The sequence below is a fragment of the Zonotrichia albicollis genome, chromosome 2, assembly GCF_047830755.1.
Source record: "Zonotrichia albicollis isolate bZonAlb1 chromosome 2, bZonAlb1.hap1, whole genome shotgun sequence".
Lineage (NCBI taxonomy): Eukaryota > Metazoa > Chordata > Aves > Passeriformes > Passerellidae > Zonotrichia > Zonotrichia albicollis.
Genome location: NC_133820.1, coordinates 58,870,423 through 58,885,404, shown reverse-complemented (window position 1 = coordinate 58,885,404; position 14,982 = coordinate 58,870,423). Strand labels below are relative to the sequence as shown.

General features: G+C 42.2%; 1 protein-coding gene across 11 annotated transcripts in view; it reads left to right on the top strand.

Annotated features, from left to right (window-relative positions):
• SPATA13 (spermatogenesis associated 13) overlaps positions 1–14,982 on the top strand; it is a 158,827-nt gene that overhangs the window by 134,382 nt on the left and 9,463 nt on the right. For 10 of the 11 annotated variants that reach the window (XM_074535247.1, XM_014263908.3, XM_014263906.3 and 7 more), the window contains 6 exons: positions 6,722–6,858; positions 7,430–7,609; positions 8,681–8,866; positions 10,925–11,104; positions 11,740–11,972; positions 14,359–14,488. In XM_074535247.1, the coding sequence (XP_074391348.1) occupies positions 6,722–6,858; positions 7,430–7,609; positions 8,681–8,866; positions 10,925–11,104; positions 11,740–11,972; positions 14,359–14,488 (1,046 nt within the window). Of the gene's footprint in view, positions 1–3,950; positions 4,363–6,721; positions 6,859–7,429; positions 7,610–8,680; positions 8,867–10,924; positions 11,105–11,739; positions 11,973–14,358; positions 14,489–14,982 lie in introns of those variants that run through there. The other variant, XM_014263910.3, reaches the window with a different exon arrangement.

The following is a 14,982-nucleotide window of genomic DNA, read 5'->3' as shown; positions in this document are numbered from 1 at the left end:
ACCTGAAGCGATGGGGAGGGAGAGGGGCTGGATCCACTTGGCTGATTCCAGTACCTTCTCCCTGGAGAGATCCAGCAAAATGGCAAACTTCGGTTTCCAGTGCTCGGCTATTCCTGCCAAAACCACGCCCCCAGCAATGATGTGGGTGGTATGGAATAAACAGTGCTCCACCCCCTCTTCTCTCAAACCAGGACAATTATATATACTCCATTTGTGTTTTCCTTGAATTTATATTGTAGTAAAATACTGGGAACTACTTTAAAACCTATGTCTGGAGTATGTTCTGCTGTATGCTTCTTAGTACACTTAATGATCAAGATCAGGCACTGAGGTAAATTGGATATCGAATGCTGTGACTCTTGCCGAGATTCTGTGGTGTCTCAGTCCCTGATTCCAGAAGGACCACTCACAGAATAACAGGTCTTCCATAATGTAGTTTGTGAAAAAAGAGGCTCTTTTATTATCACGGAGCAGGAATTATTTTTTCTATTTTGAGTTGTCCTTTCCAGTTGATGTTTGGAAACCACATAAAATAGTATTAGTTACCTAGACTACTGCCTGAGAGCAATATCTCCCCAGGTATTTAGGTTTTGAATAACCAGTCTCCTGAACTTAAGCATCAGGATGACAAATACACAAACTAAGATTGCTGCCACTTTTCAGGACAATTAAGCCAAAGCAACCTTGATTATGTTAGATGTGACTTTTATGAGACCTTACAATAAACATAGAAGTGGAGCAGGAAAAGTCTCTGAAATCAAAACTCTGAAGGCAAGTGTGGAATATCATGGACTTCACAGTTTGAAAGCAGTTGCAAAAAATCTGTTTGGTAGCTCCAGAAGAAAATACTAAAGTGACTAGTGTCACAAATTCTGATCCCTTTTCTTTTTTCTCTTAAATCACAAGGCACTTCCTTGTCTTTGAACATGTGAGAGTTTTTTGTTTGCTCATGCACAGTGAAATTTGATAGCACAAAAGCCCTTTATTATAGAAAGTAATTCTAAACTCAAGCACTGAAAACCAGTGGTATCTTATTTTAGTTACTTGCTAAAGCCTAATAAATTACTTGCTTTCTTCTTAAAGCAATGGCAGATAAAAGTGGAGATATAAAATTTTAGAAAAATAGATGGTACAAGACAGTAAATCATCATCTGTAGGAAAGAGAGTAAGAATCAGACAACACACAGGAAACTGCCCTTGAGACTTGCATTGCTACTTTTGTGCTTGAAGGGTTTAAATTACATTAAACAGGTTGCCTATTTGTCACTACAGAGTAATTTTTATAAGCCTCTGAAAAACTAACCCCCTTTTTTTTGCATATTTTTGGGTGGGACTAGAATTTGGGCTGTGTGGAGCACAGCTTGGGAATGACTCAGGAGAATGGTTGGTTTTCTTAAAGAGAGCTGATGAGTGGAATCAGATGTTCAGTGTCTGCACAAATGATGTGGCAAGGGAGGTATAAAATGAAATGGTAATTCTTGCTGGTGTGCTGAATTATTCACAGTAGTAGAAGTGAGACATGAGGCACTGCTCTGGCTTCAGGTGTTGGTAAAGCCAAGGTAATGCATGTGGAGGAGGAAAAGAGCCTGATGTGCTTACAGAAGGATAGACTTTGAGCTGGATATTGCCATTCAGGAAAAGATCTTGCAATCTTAACAGACATTTACAGAGTCAGTGCAGTGCATAGTAACAGTCAAAACAGTAAATAAAAGAGCAGGAGTTTGTAGGAAATGAATAGAGAACAAAACAGAAGGCCCAATTGTGCCACTGGTGTGTGTGGGGGCCATCTCCCCGTTCCTTTCCATCCCAAAAGGCATTTTTTACAGGGGACAATATAGAGAAAAGCAGAAGGACAAGAAAATCGACTCAGTGTGTGTCTCTGGGAGGAGTGATTAATGTGGCTTGGGCTCTGGAACATGGAAAAAAGGACAATAGGAGAATAAAAGTCTGTTTGGCACACGCAAAATGAACAGATAATAGTTATTGTTTCCAGTAATTTAAGAACTAAAGGGCACCAAATGAAATCACCAGAGAGCAAGCTCAAAATAAAAGATAGTTTTCGCAGTCTGTAAAATTAAACTATAAAAGTAATTGCTACACATTGTATTTCACATCCCAACAGTTTAAAAAAATCAGAAAGTGGTTTGAAAAATCCAGTTCATTAAATATAAGGATATAATTTCTGCCCCAGGAGGGATCTGACTGATCTGGAAGATAACTGGAATTTAGAAAAGTACATCAGAAAAATGCCATCACACGCCTCATCTATTTTTATGTTCCTCCCTGGCTGCTGTCAGAGAAGTGGTTGGGGGTGACCTGTGGTCTGGCTCAGGATGGAGGGTTCTATGATACCAGGGTGTTTCTAGAACTAAATTTTCTTGAGGTGGATAAACTAGCTTTTAGTATTTTAGTAAGTGCTACCCACAGTCTTTTCAGAGTGCCCTGCCCAGTGGCTAAGCCAGCTCAGCATGCATTTGGGCAAGGTCACTGTGGACTGCCACTTCAAAGGACAGCCTGTGCCTCCTCCTGTCCCTGGCTGATCTACAAGGAAATGAAGCCACCACCACCTCGCCCCAAATGAGCACTTTTGTGGTGGTTCAGTTTGCCAGATGTGCCCATGCAGAGGAGGGAGGGCAGGCCCCCCTCCATCCAAGCAGCATCCCACAGTGGCATTGGGTTAGTCATTGGGCAAAAGCACACAGCCTGTTCCTTTCTGCAAAAATCAGACCAAAAGAGTTTTGAGTTGTTTTTCAGAGGTTGTTTTTTTAGTGTCTTGTAAAAGAGCTGTGTGGGGTTTGATCTGGTTTTCCTTTGGCAGCTGAACTGTTTTTCCCCGATGGGAAGGGGTCTGACATGGCAAAGATCTTGTGATGTGGCTGATTAAAGATGCAAAATTTTCACTTGCGAGTCCCGGGATCATCAGCACTTCAGTGACACTACTGTCCCTTTTGTTTGCCAGCTTGCTTTTTTTTTAATGGTTTATGCCAAGAAAAATGCTGTGTGTGAAGATCTTATGTAGTAGCTTGTTTTTATTGAGCCATCCAAGTAGAGTCCTTGCAGCAAGAAATAATAGGGAAGTTTGAGAGATTCAGAAGATGATTTCTGTCAGTCTCCTGTGGAGTGCAGCAAAATAGGATTTTTGCAGAAAGACAGCATTAATATTTCAGGGTGATGTTTGGCCTTTCCTTCTATGTCTGAGGCAGTGCTGGGGAAAACCATGTGATTTTAGTGGGTGTTGAGAAGTTGCTGTATGCAGAAATGCCTCCAGGGTTTTGTGAACACATCCCTGGAGGAGGCAGTCCCCAGTTACAGGATAGGCTCAGCTGAGCAACAGTTTTCAGCTAAAGGAGAAGCCAATAAGTTTTTGGGGCTTTCCAAACTGTAGGTGTAGCGCTGTGTACAGACATAGGTTGCAGCAGGCTTTGCACTCTCCGGACGGGAACAGCTCCTGCCTTTGCTTCCAGTGCATGACCTGATCCAGCTTCAGTGAGGGAGGACACAGATGTGGGGTGAATGCTGGCCCATGGTGAATGAATGAGGTTGTGGTCTGGCTGGGTCAGACCCAGAGAAAGATGGATGGTTTCAGTTCCTTCCTGCTTCATTCCCTGTTTCATAGAGCAGCTGAATTAAGTTTGTAGTTTCAGTGGGAAAATGTCTCCCTCCTCTCTGTTTTCCTGGGAGCAGTCTGCTGCAGCCTTAACACTTGTGTTGCTTGTGCCCTAAAAAATGTTACAGCATTTGCCTGTGAAGCAAGAGAAATTGTGCAAAAAATACCTTAATTGTTTACTTCTTCTGGAATTTTAACTGGTATAGTATGACAAAGATAGACCGATACTCTGAACAGTGTTGTAATACAAGGAACTCCCAATTCCTATCCAAATAGTCTCTCCCTCTGGATTGCAGTCATTTGAATATAGATTGAAATCGCGTTTAGCTGCTTTAATGAAAAACAAACGCACTCCCTGGCTCGCTGTGTTCGGATGTTCAGGCTCTGTGGGAGCGGTCTGGGCGGCTGCAGGCGCAGCGCGGCCAGGGCCAGGCAGCCGGGTTTTTGTTTCTTTTCTGGAACTTCCTCCCTAAGGGCACCCCATGATGTCAGAGAGCCGGGAGCTCGCGCAGCCAGGCTGAGCGCTGAGTGCGCTGCTGGCAGTTCCCAGCCGGGCTCGGCCTCGGAGGCACCGCTGGGAGCTGAAGGCAGCTGACAGCCTGTTCCTCTGAGCTGTGCGCAGCTCAGAGCCTCTTGTGATCCTCCAGCAGCCCTCCCTGTAGGAGTGAGCAGCATCACCTGTTAGAGGGCTGACGGCAGCATGGTAGCCAGGGGGGCAATGGCACGATTTTGGAGTCTGGAGAGCCTTCAGATGGGTACATGTGAGTAGAGCATGCTCGCTCTTGCTTTTTTCATGGTGTTTTTTGATCTAACTGGTAAGCAGTGGCAGTCGGGGGGCCTGATTCTGATGACACTTACTCTGTGTCATCCATGGGAACTGCAGTACCGGTGAAAAGGTGCTAGAAGATCGGCGTCAATTCCAGGCTGTCTTAAGTTTTTTGCATCCCATTGGTGCAACTGGGAAAGCACACCCCTCCCTCTGTATTTCTGTCTGTATACAATAGAGGAAAAGATGCAGAATTCAAGATTTCACTTGATTCTACCCAACAAAGTTAATGTAAGCTTGTTGATTTGGTACAGAGTAACAAACAGCTTTCTGTCCCAAAATTGTAGTTCTTTTTTGTCTGGAGTCAAATGAATTAGGTTATTTTGTAGTTCTTTTTTGTCTGGAGTCAAATGAATTAGGTTATTTTGATGTGCCATTATTGCTGGAACAACCCCACAGGCAGTACGGATAGTGCAGTGGAAATGTGGAAAGGATCACTGGGATAAATTATTTGGATGTTGCTTTGTAAGATAAAAATTGATTTAATGAAATATTTATTTGCTGATCTTTTGATAAAGCATTCTCGGTAAATTTTGCAAGATGTGTTTTAAAAGTTCATCAGTGCTCAGATTAATGAGTTTGTATGGGAGAAAAAGTCTTGATTTTTCTAAATAGGGGTTCTGCATCCTTCTTGCTTAAGAAGATGATACTGTTAATGTGAATGTCTATTTAAAATGCTAGGGAGTAGAACAGAATAGCCATGTTCTCTTGTATCAAGACTATGCCATATTTTTCCATTTTTAATGGAAAAAAAATTTGTAAGTTTTTAATTGAATCTGTGTGGTGATCTGCTTTGATCTCTCTGGCAAATTAATGCTCAGATGAGTGAAGATGCTGGTGATGATATGTGTGCCCTGAGGAGGGGGTTGCAATATTTCTCCCGATAAGGTAAATAGCAGATGGCAGCAGGTTGCCTGGTGGTAGTAGGTGCATGGAGTAAAGCCTGGAGTTGTCTCCTTGCAGCTCTTACTCATCCAGAGCTCAGCAGACAGGCAGTGCCCAGGTCTGAAGCAGAGTAGAGAAGAGGCAGTGTCAGGATCCTGCTGCTTAGCCTTGCTGCTTGTTGGAATTGGCAGGTTCAATAATTCTGCTTAAATGTCCCTTCCCAGGCACTCAGAAGTAAGAGCTGCTCTGTTGACTGTGTGGCAACTTACCTGGGAGATGCTAACCTTTTACAAAGAAGTTCAGGGCTAGCAACCTATTCTGAATTTGACTGTTTACTTTTAAATGCGTTTTTGAGCATTGTATGATCTTCAGACTCTAGTTCACAGCTTGGGCTTGCCATAAGAATAAATCTTTAGGACTAAATGAACAAGGACCAGAGAGTGCACTCAAGTATGGGGCCACTGGTCATGAATGCTTCTTGATCCTGGGTGCTTTGAACATTACAGGCAGCTTTCAGAGGCAAACCCACTTGGACAGGGTCCAGCACTGAGCAGTTGGGTGTCAGTCAGTCAGACTTGTTCCTGAGGTCAGCCCCCAGTTCTCTTCCTCTGCCAGTGGTGATCACCAAAAGAATCTGTCACCCAGTGGTGTACCCCAAAGGAGTTTAATAGTTTTATACAGTAAGAGTGTTTCTTATGTGGCTGTGTAATAAGAGGAAACCCATTTTAGTCCTGACCTCTCTTTCCATACAAAGCTGCCTCCTTGGTCAGAAAATGTACAATTGTCAAACCAAGAAACTGTTGTGATTTGGAAAAATGGGAACAGGTTTTTTGTAGGGCCATTCCACCATGCCCTGTCTGGGCTCCATGTCCCCTTGAGCCTTGCTGCTGGCAGAGCCTCCCCAGTTCATGCACAGAGCTGGGGCTGCACACAGGCTGCCCACCCCTCCCATGGGTGGGCACAGAACCATTGGGTCCTTGTGTCCCTGCAGGGGATGTGACAGTGTGAGGGCACCCAGCCTGAGTCTGTCAGTGTCCTCCCCACCACTGCTGGGGACTGCTGGGGCTCTCACATCTGCTGCCTGGGAAATGGCATTGGAGGCTTTCCTTCTGATACTGGCCATTTAAGGTTTACTGATAACAAATAAGTAAGGAATTGTTGTAGTTATGTGTTTTTTGTGTACAAAAGTTTAATCAGCTGCTAAATGTGAAATTCTAAAAATGAGTAAAACATATTTAATGACGGAAAGGTGCTTTTCCTGAGAGCTCTGCTACCCTCCACTCCTGCTGTTACTGTTTCATTTGTGACAACAAAGGCGATTTCTCAGCAATTCCTCTTTCATTGTTGTCTTTCTTTGAATCATAAAATGATGAAGCAAACAGCTGTTGCACTTTTGTTTTTAGTTGCTGCAGATGGTGGGACTGAATCTTCAGCCTTAGTGGATGACAATGGCAGTGAGGAAGATTACAGCTATGAGGAGCTCTGCCAAGCTGCTCCCAGGTACCTGCAGCCCGGAGGGGAACAGCTAGCAATTAATGAGGTAATGTCCGGGGCTTTGCATTGCTGGAATGATGACACAGGGAGGGCAGGGACAGGGGTGGGGGATGTGGAGGGATGTTTTCCATAGTCTGAGATTTCATAGTCATAAAATATCCAATGGCAGTAGCTAGTTTCTTTGGGAGGGACTTTTGTTTGCTCAGTGGTAAATACCATTTTGTGGGTAAAACTTTGTTTTGTACACTCTTTTACTAGCATTATTATGATTATTGCAGTTTTTCAGTAAATTGTGATTCCTTCTATAACTTCTCCTAGTGTTTCCAGGAAGGGAGTGGGGGAAAGGGGACAATTTGAGTGGGTTTAATTTTCCCTCTGAGTTTTAAACTGTCACAGACTGTAACTGTTACCCTATATAATCCTACTCTGGAGCAGGATTCTAATTGTTTTCACGAATGAGAATATGCGGAGATTTCTGAAAATCTGAAATTTTAGTTTTATCCTGTAACAGGAGTAATAGTAAGCAATCTAGTGACCTATATTGATATCTTTGTAGTTTATAAACACTTCATAGTTTATCTCCTGTCCTTTGCAATCTCATTTTCTTCCTATCTTAGCTGATAAGCGATGGCACCGTCGTCTATGCAGAGGCTCTCTGGGACCATGTCACTATGGATGATCAAGAGCTGGGCTTCAAAGCTGGAGATGTCATTAGAGTTCTAGAAGCTTCCAACAAAGACTGGTGGTGGGGAAGAAATGAGGACAAGGAGGCCTGGTTTCCAGCTAGCTTTGTCAGGGTGAGTAACTCTTTTGCTTCTTGCTTTTGCACCATTGCAAGATTCCTAGCAGAGTGCAACAGTTGTCATGGCATTACATTTCATACCTGATCCTCATCATGTTTACAACTGAACCTCAGTGGCATAACCCCTAAGGAGTTCACAAGGAAAAAGGCAGTAGAGAATCACATCCCTTAGCTTCCCTGACAACTTTTACTCTGTCTTCTTCATTTGGTCTCTTTGTAACCAAACAGCTTTCTCAAACAGAGATTACAAGAGCAGAAAGCTCAACCAGAAAGTCATCAGTGTACACAGAAAGGACACAACAGTTCTCATAAGGGCAGGGGAGAGCTGTGCAGCAGGGATTTCGTGGTGAAATAGGGTTTAATTTATTATCAAGGGCTTAATTTATTATCAAGGACATTGTGTAGAAATCTGGTTCACAGTCTGAACTCCACAGTCAGAACTCACCCAGATTAATACCAGTGCAACTCTCAGATAGTAAAAAATTGAAATATATTTTAGAAAATAATTTGAACTGCCTTTTGATAACCTGTAGTGAAACTTGGACTGCACTGCATGAAGTACTACATACACAAAGTGCAGCAGGTGGTTGCTCCCTTTCCCTTTCCTAGATCTCTAGGCAACCTGGGCAATCAGAGAGAAGTGAGAAAAGGAGGTGCTGCTGTGTACGCCATACAGATGGGGCACAGGGAAACTATTTAAAAGTGGTTGAGTGTCTGCTTTTGTAATTTTTACCCTATGCTAACTTGGCCAAACACATTAACTATTGGGTATGGGTAAGGGTCAGAAATAAGCTTAACTCTGAAAACAACATGGACAGCACAATGGTCTCTCTCAAATACTGTGAGTAGAAGTCATGTATTTAACCAGACAGAAATCCCAACCCTTTATTTGAATATGCAGTGAGTACAATGAGATAAATCCTGTTGTGAAGCCCCCTCTGTAAGATAAGAATGAGAACATGTCTGTACCCACTCTTCTCTTAGGTATAAGAAGTTTATAACAGTTTTACCACACATTGTAAAACTTTCTGCTTCACTCTAATTGCTTTGTTTGTTCTGGCTGCAGCTGCGAGTTAATCAGGAAGAAGTGCCAGAAAATTGTAGTAATATCCAGGACGAAGAACAAGATTCAGATACTAGCAAGCATCGCCAGAAAATAGCTGAAAACAGGGATCAGATGAGAACCAACGTTATACAGGAAATTATGAAAACAGAACGAGTCTATATCAAGCATCTCAAGGACATCTGTGAGGTACATGCTTTAACCTGAGGACGTTCTACTGACCTAATGAGAACAAATCATTCCATATAAGTTGAGAACCACAGTGGTTTCTTATTTCAAAATACTCCCAATTGCGCTTCTGACGCTGTCAGTCCAATTCTTCGTTTCCTCTTACGACTTTCCTCTCTGATGACTGCCATGAGCCATTGCTTCCTTTCTTTTAAAAAACTTCCATTTTTGAAAGCAAATAAGTGCCCCTCTGACTGCTATTTCTATAATAAATGAGAGAAGGAAGTCCAGTTTATTTAGAGCTTTTTGCCGCTGTATAGAGAACTTTGGGTAACTGTAGTAAAATAATTTGCAGTTCAGTGACAAAACTTCTTGGAAGTAACTTAGAAAGAGTATTTGATAAATGGTTTATCCCCCCGTTTTCTCAAGTGAGGGGATTTTTACTGGATGCCTAGGAGTTATGAAGAAATCTAAATGTGTTTTAGATCTGCCTTACTTGTTTGAACCATAAAATGAGGGTGGTCTTCTGCTTTTTTTCTCAATATTTGTTGGAGGTTCACACTTGGGCAAGAAGCTTCTTAATACTTTTCACTGAAGTTTGCCTCTTCTGATATGAGTTATGATGCATTTGACCTGTATTTGACTTGTCTTTGAGGTTTGCATCTGGAATGGTGCTAAGCAACCTACAAAAATATTCTTAGTAGCCTTAGTTTGCTAGGTCCGTCCTTGTATTTGTCATGCTGTCATCCTTTAGTCCACCACTTACCATTAGATCATTTAATTCACAGCAAAGTAGACAAGGCATGGGTAGGTTTTTATTTGTTCTTTTTTTTTTCCTTTCCATTTTTAGATCAGGCCCTTTTCTTGAAGAGAGAAAAAAATGAGAGAAAGGACAAAAATTGGTTACCAGCTGGCTAATTTTAAAACATTAAATGTAAATTTTGTTATTTATATTCATTATTTACTTAAGCTAGATTGTGTTCATGAAAGACCAGGGAAAAATTTGTACACTCTGCTATGCTGCTGCCATGGCTAGCTGAGTCCTAGGACATGACTCTCATATTTTACTGACCTGTTAAGTCTTAGGCAAATATTAATTAATTAATTTTCTCTAATACGTATATCCTATACCTGGTTTTTAATATCTGGCAAGCTTCTGAGTTTAGTACAAGAGAGCAAGCATACATTTTCCAAGAAGAGAAGCAATGGGCCACGCTTAACCTGTGGGGTAGAGATACTCTGCTGTCCTCAGAGTGAATCTGTAGGGTAGTGCACGTAGCACATAAGGCTGAAAATACACTCAAGTGAGACTAAGCCAGAAAAGCTACACAGATAGTAACCCAAATTTGCAAGCTCAGCCCTTGTATGAATCACTCAAGCTGGTTGTAGCCAGGATCATGAAGCTAAAGTGTACCCATAAAACATGTCTTACATTCAAGAAGTGTCTGCAGTCCACATTACAGGAGCCGCACAGGAATTAGCTTTCCCTGTTGGTGCAATAGGAAATGCGGTAGCTGGCTCGCAGCGTAGCCACTGCACAGCTCTCAGAGCAGATGGCTGTGGAGGAGACAGGAATATTGCTAACAGTGCCAGCAACAGTCAGTGTTACTTCCTGGTAAACCTCACCAGAGCAACTGCAAGGCTATTTCAGCCGTCTGCTCCCAAGGCTGTTTGCGGGAGGCCTGCCTGCCAGCAGCCAAATGGAGGAGCCTGGCAGATAGCCCCTATCCCATCAGTTAACCTTTGCACTCCCTGAGCCCTGTAACTGCTGTGAGACTGTGAGCACAGCAGCTCTTCTGGGGGTCCAGTCTCTGCAGTGCATTGCCAACAGGGAGATGCAGGTGGGCTTTACACTTGGGAGGTTCCCTGCTTTGCTTGGGGTACCCTGAGACAGGGGCTGGACGCCAGGAATCCACATGTGAACATCTCAGGTGCAAATCTGAACTTCTGGGTGTGTGTGTCTAGAAAACCACTCCCTTGCCTGGAGACCGTGGGGGCCTTGGCAGCTCAAATGATTTTGTTCAGGGTAGGACCTGTCTCACATCCTTGGACTAAGGAGTGTTTTTTATTTCATTTCAGGGTTACATTCGGCAGTGTCGCAAACATACAGGAATGTTCACCACAGCTCAGCTAAGCACCATTTTTGGAAATATTGAAGATATTTACAAGTTCCAAAGGAAGTTTCTGAAGGATCTTGAGAAACAGTACAACAAAGAAGAACCTCATCTAAGTGAAATAGGGTCATGTTTTCTTCAACATGTAGGTTAAAAAAGTTGATTTTATTTATGAAATTACCAAAATATGATAATAAAAAGCCAAGTTACCGTACTAGGAGGGGATTTTACTAACAAGCGCTTCTTAAATAATAAATTGGCAGCCTTTTAGAAGGTAAACTAACTTGGAATTAATTATACATTTGTTTTAGATTTCTCCTCATCTTTAGCAATCATGTTATTTTGTAAACAGTTTTAAGTTTCTTTGTTGAAACTCTAATGATCACAGATGGGCTGGATTGTTTGCAGTGATCTCATATTCAGCAAGCAGAAACTTCATACAGACATTAAGAAAGGTAGGTAATGGGGAGATAGGCTGTGAGTTCTTGATAGAGACTTGTAAGCCTATAGCTGTCTTCCCCAAAGAAAAATACTTCTTAAAGTGAGTTTGATTATCCTGACTCAAGAAGAGACCTTTATTTCTGTGTTCTGACAAAGAAGGGTACATGGTTTTGACAGCTGCAAAGTAGATTTCTGCATACTTTCAAGGCTGATCAGCCTGGAAGCAATATAGAAAATGGATTACCTAATCTAATTATATATAACAGATATTACAAAAATTGCTTTTCTCCTTTATAGACAAATACTTTAGTAAAGTTGTACCTTTGTTTTCTTTAACAGCAAGAAGGCTTTGCTATTTATTCAGAGTATTGTAACAACCATCCCAGTGCCTGCATTGAACTCTCCAGACTGATGAAGCAGGGCAAATACCGCCACTTCTTCGAGGCCTGTCGCTTGCTTCAGCAGATGATTGACATTGCCATTGACGGTTTTCTTCTTACGCCTGTTCAGAAAATCTGCAAGTACCCTCTGCAGCTTGCAGAATTGCTCAAATACACCACTCAGGAGCACAGGTGAGAGAATGAACATAACAAATTCTGTAATAGTAGTGACACCTAATTACTCAGGTTTTCTGGGTGACACAACACTGAAGGTTTTGAGATCAGGAACAAAACTGCCATGGACCATGATAAACGGGGCTTTTTGGAACCATCACAGTCAGTCACCAAAACAGTATCTGAAAGTGCAGCACAGGGGACTGAGAGGATGCATGACATAATGAGGAATAAGTCAAAGAGGGAGAAGAAGAAGGAGAAGGAGATGGTGTGTAAACAGGATGCAGGGAGGAATGTGTTATTCAGAGTGAAAAAAAAAGGCCAGAAATCAAGGAGAAAGAAATCTGAAGAGGGGAAGACTCATAAAAGATGTGGATGTAAGAAAAAGTGAAGAGTGCCTTAGAAAATAACTACAACCTGAATAAGTTTGGAGGTAATTTGTTTTAGAAGCTTAGTAGTAATAAACATTACCTTAGTTTGCAGTAAAGTCCAGACACTAGATTTTCAGCTGGCATAAAGAAAAATTGAAGTTGCAGATGGCCTTTCCAGTATACCCCTGCACTGATTCAATCTTTGACTAAATTAAGATTTTATCTCTAAGAGTCTTTTTATCTTGTATAATTGCAAGAAAGTATTCCATTGTGACCCCTGTGCTCAAAGTCCAAATGAAGCCTGAGGCAATGTTTCCTTGGCGAAAGTCAGTACTTTAACCTTGAGAAAACTCCCCTGGGAGACCACTGGATTTTTGCCAGAGGCAATATATGAGGTCTGTGAAGCACTGACTGTTTAGATGTGAAATGCCTCTATTCAGTTCTGTGACTACCTGGGAAGTGCTGCAATAAGAATCACTAACTAGAGTTTCTCTTTCACTGCTACTAATTTTAGAAAAGTTATTCTGTGAGCTATTAAACCTGCAGATAAAGTGACAGCAAGGTCTCACCACCTTCCTCCCGCAGTACCTATTTTCCTCTTGTGTGACACAGCACCCAGAGATGCCTTCAAGCACAGAGAGACGCCCACTGTGCACAGATGCTCACAAACAGGCAGATCTACACCCACATGGAGCCTTAGGAAAGCTCCAGCCAGCTGGGGATTTTGGTAGCATTTTGTTTTCATAAAAAATTTGAAGTTCCAGTATGCACAGCCTGCTGTGAAGGCCACAAGTTGTGTAGCAAGTGTGGAATAAATACCAACAAAGAAAAAAGGAGCTGAGATAAGGAAGGGCAAGTGTAGCAGTATGGATATCATGTGGTCACCCTGTGGGACATCTCCCTGGCGTTAGTAGGATCCTGTTATTGTTAATCTCACTTTCTGTATTCAGTGTGGCAGAATAGAGTTCCCACAGATGTAAATAAAGAAAGGAGAGAATGCACACATTCAGAAGGGAAGCACATCCATCAGCAGCAGCCAATGAAAACTGGAACTGAGACAGAAGCAGATAAAAAGGACAGCAAGGCTAACGCCTTGGCAGGATTTATTTCTCGTTTGTGCTGTTTTCTGTCTCTGGCTCCCTTTTCTGCAAGAGGCATTCTGATAAAAGAGGAAAAGCAGCTGCTCTGCTGGGATTCCTTTAGCAAGAAATATGTCTCTTCCCTTCTCCCTCTTCTGAGAGACTCCATTTGATGAAGGTGAAGGAGAGATGGATGCTATTCAGAGGGAAAAAAGAAGCCTGCCTGCAAACTTGGGGAGATTCATACACATGTTGAGTTCTCAGGAAAGAAGGAGGGGAGCAGAGCATTGCAAGAAGGACAGGAGGATTGGCCTGGGTTAATTGCATTAGTCCTGAAGCAGGAAGAGGCAGGTGACCATCATGGCTTTCACACATTTGTCCTGTAGAAACAGGATGCTTTCTTCATATTGTCTCCTTTAATTCCTCTCTCTGGGGCCCTTGTACTTGGGTTCCTCTCATGTGGGATTGATTTTGGTTTTTTTTCCTGTCCACCTAGCATTCCCCATTTGTGTTCATTGGGATCAAGAAGGAAAAAATACAGTTGTTAAACATGGTCAAAAGACTGCCCTTCCCAAAATGTCCCACTAAAATCTTGCTAGAAGACACAGTCCTTAGGTGAAATACAGCCATCACTGAGCTCAGTGGGAGTTCTGCCATTGTTTTCAGTAGAGACAGTGTTGCAGTTCATTAATTGATCACTTCTGCCTCCTTGCACCAATCTAGTAACTTGCTCCTAGACAAGCCCAGCAGTACAGCAGCGCTGAATTGTACAGGCTGCTGTGTGGGGGTTGGGATAGCAGGAATCAGGTTCCTCTTTTTTAAGTACCTGAGTAGATGGATAAGGGGGTAATGTGGGCTAATACTGCAGGCACTGTGGTTGCAAAATTTCCATGGTTTGTGATTGCATCATGTCCATTGTATAAGTGATCCTTGAAATGTGCTTACATTTCCCAGTGATTACAGCAACATAAAAGCTGCATATGAGGCCATGAAGAACGTGGCATGCCTGATCAACGAGCGAAAACGGAGACTAGAAAGCATAGACAAGATTGCCCGTTGGCAAGTCTCTATCGTAGACTGGGAGGTGAGTGACAGCCTGTGCCTTTCCTGGGCAAAGGTACTGTGTACAATACCTGATGTCCCCTGCAGGAGTCTTTCTGCGTAGGTGCTTGTTTATGGTGCCTACTTTTCAAGTGGTCATTGCTCAGTTAAAAGTCCAATTGCTTCATTTACAATGTTTCTGTTACTGATTAACCTTGTTTATAGTTCAGGAAGAGCAGTATGTAACATGGACACTTGCCTTTGAGATGAGGTGACAAAATGGAGCTTTTAAAAATGTTGAATCTCATTTGGAAGTCTGGTAGTTCTGTCAGAATGGGAACCTGTTTCACTGACTTAAATGTTTCCCTCTGTTTATGCAGGACCACATTGATTGAATTTACCTCTGTGATATTATTTACATTGTATGACATTTTCAAATCTAATAATAAAAATACAAGAAAAGCGAGTGAACTTAAGATTTGATTATATAGTGAGACTGGTTAGACACACACTGAGATCTTAAAATATTATTTACTT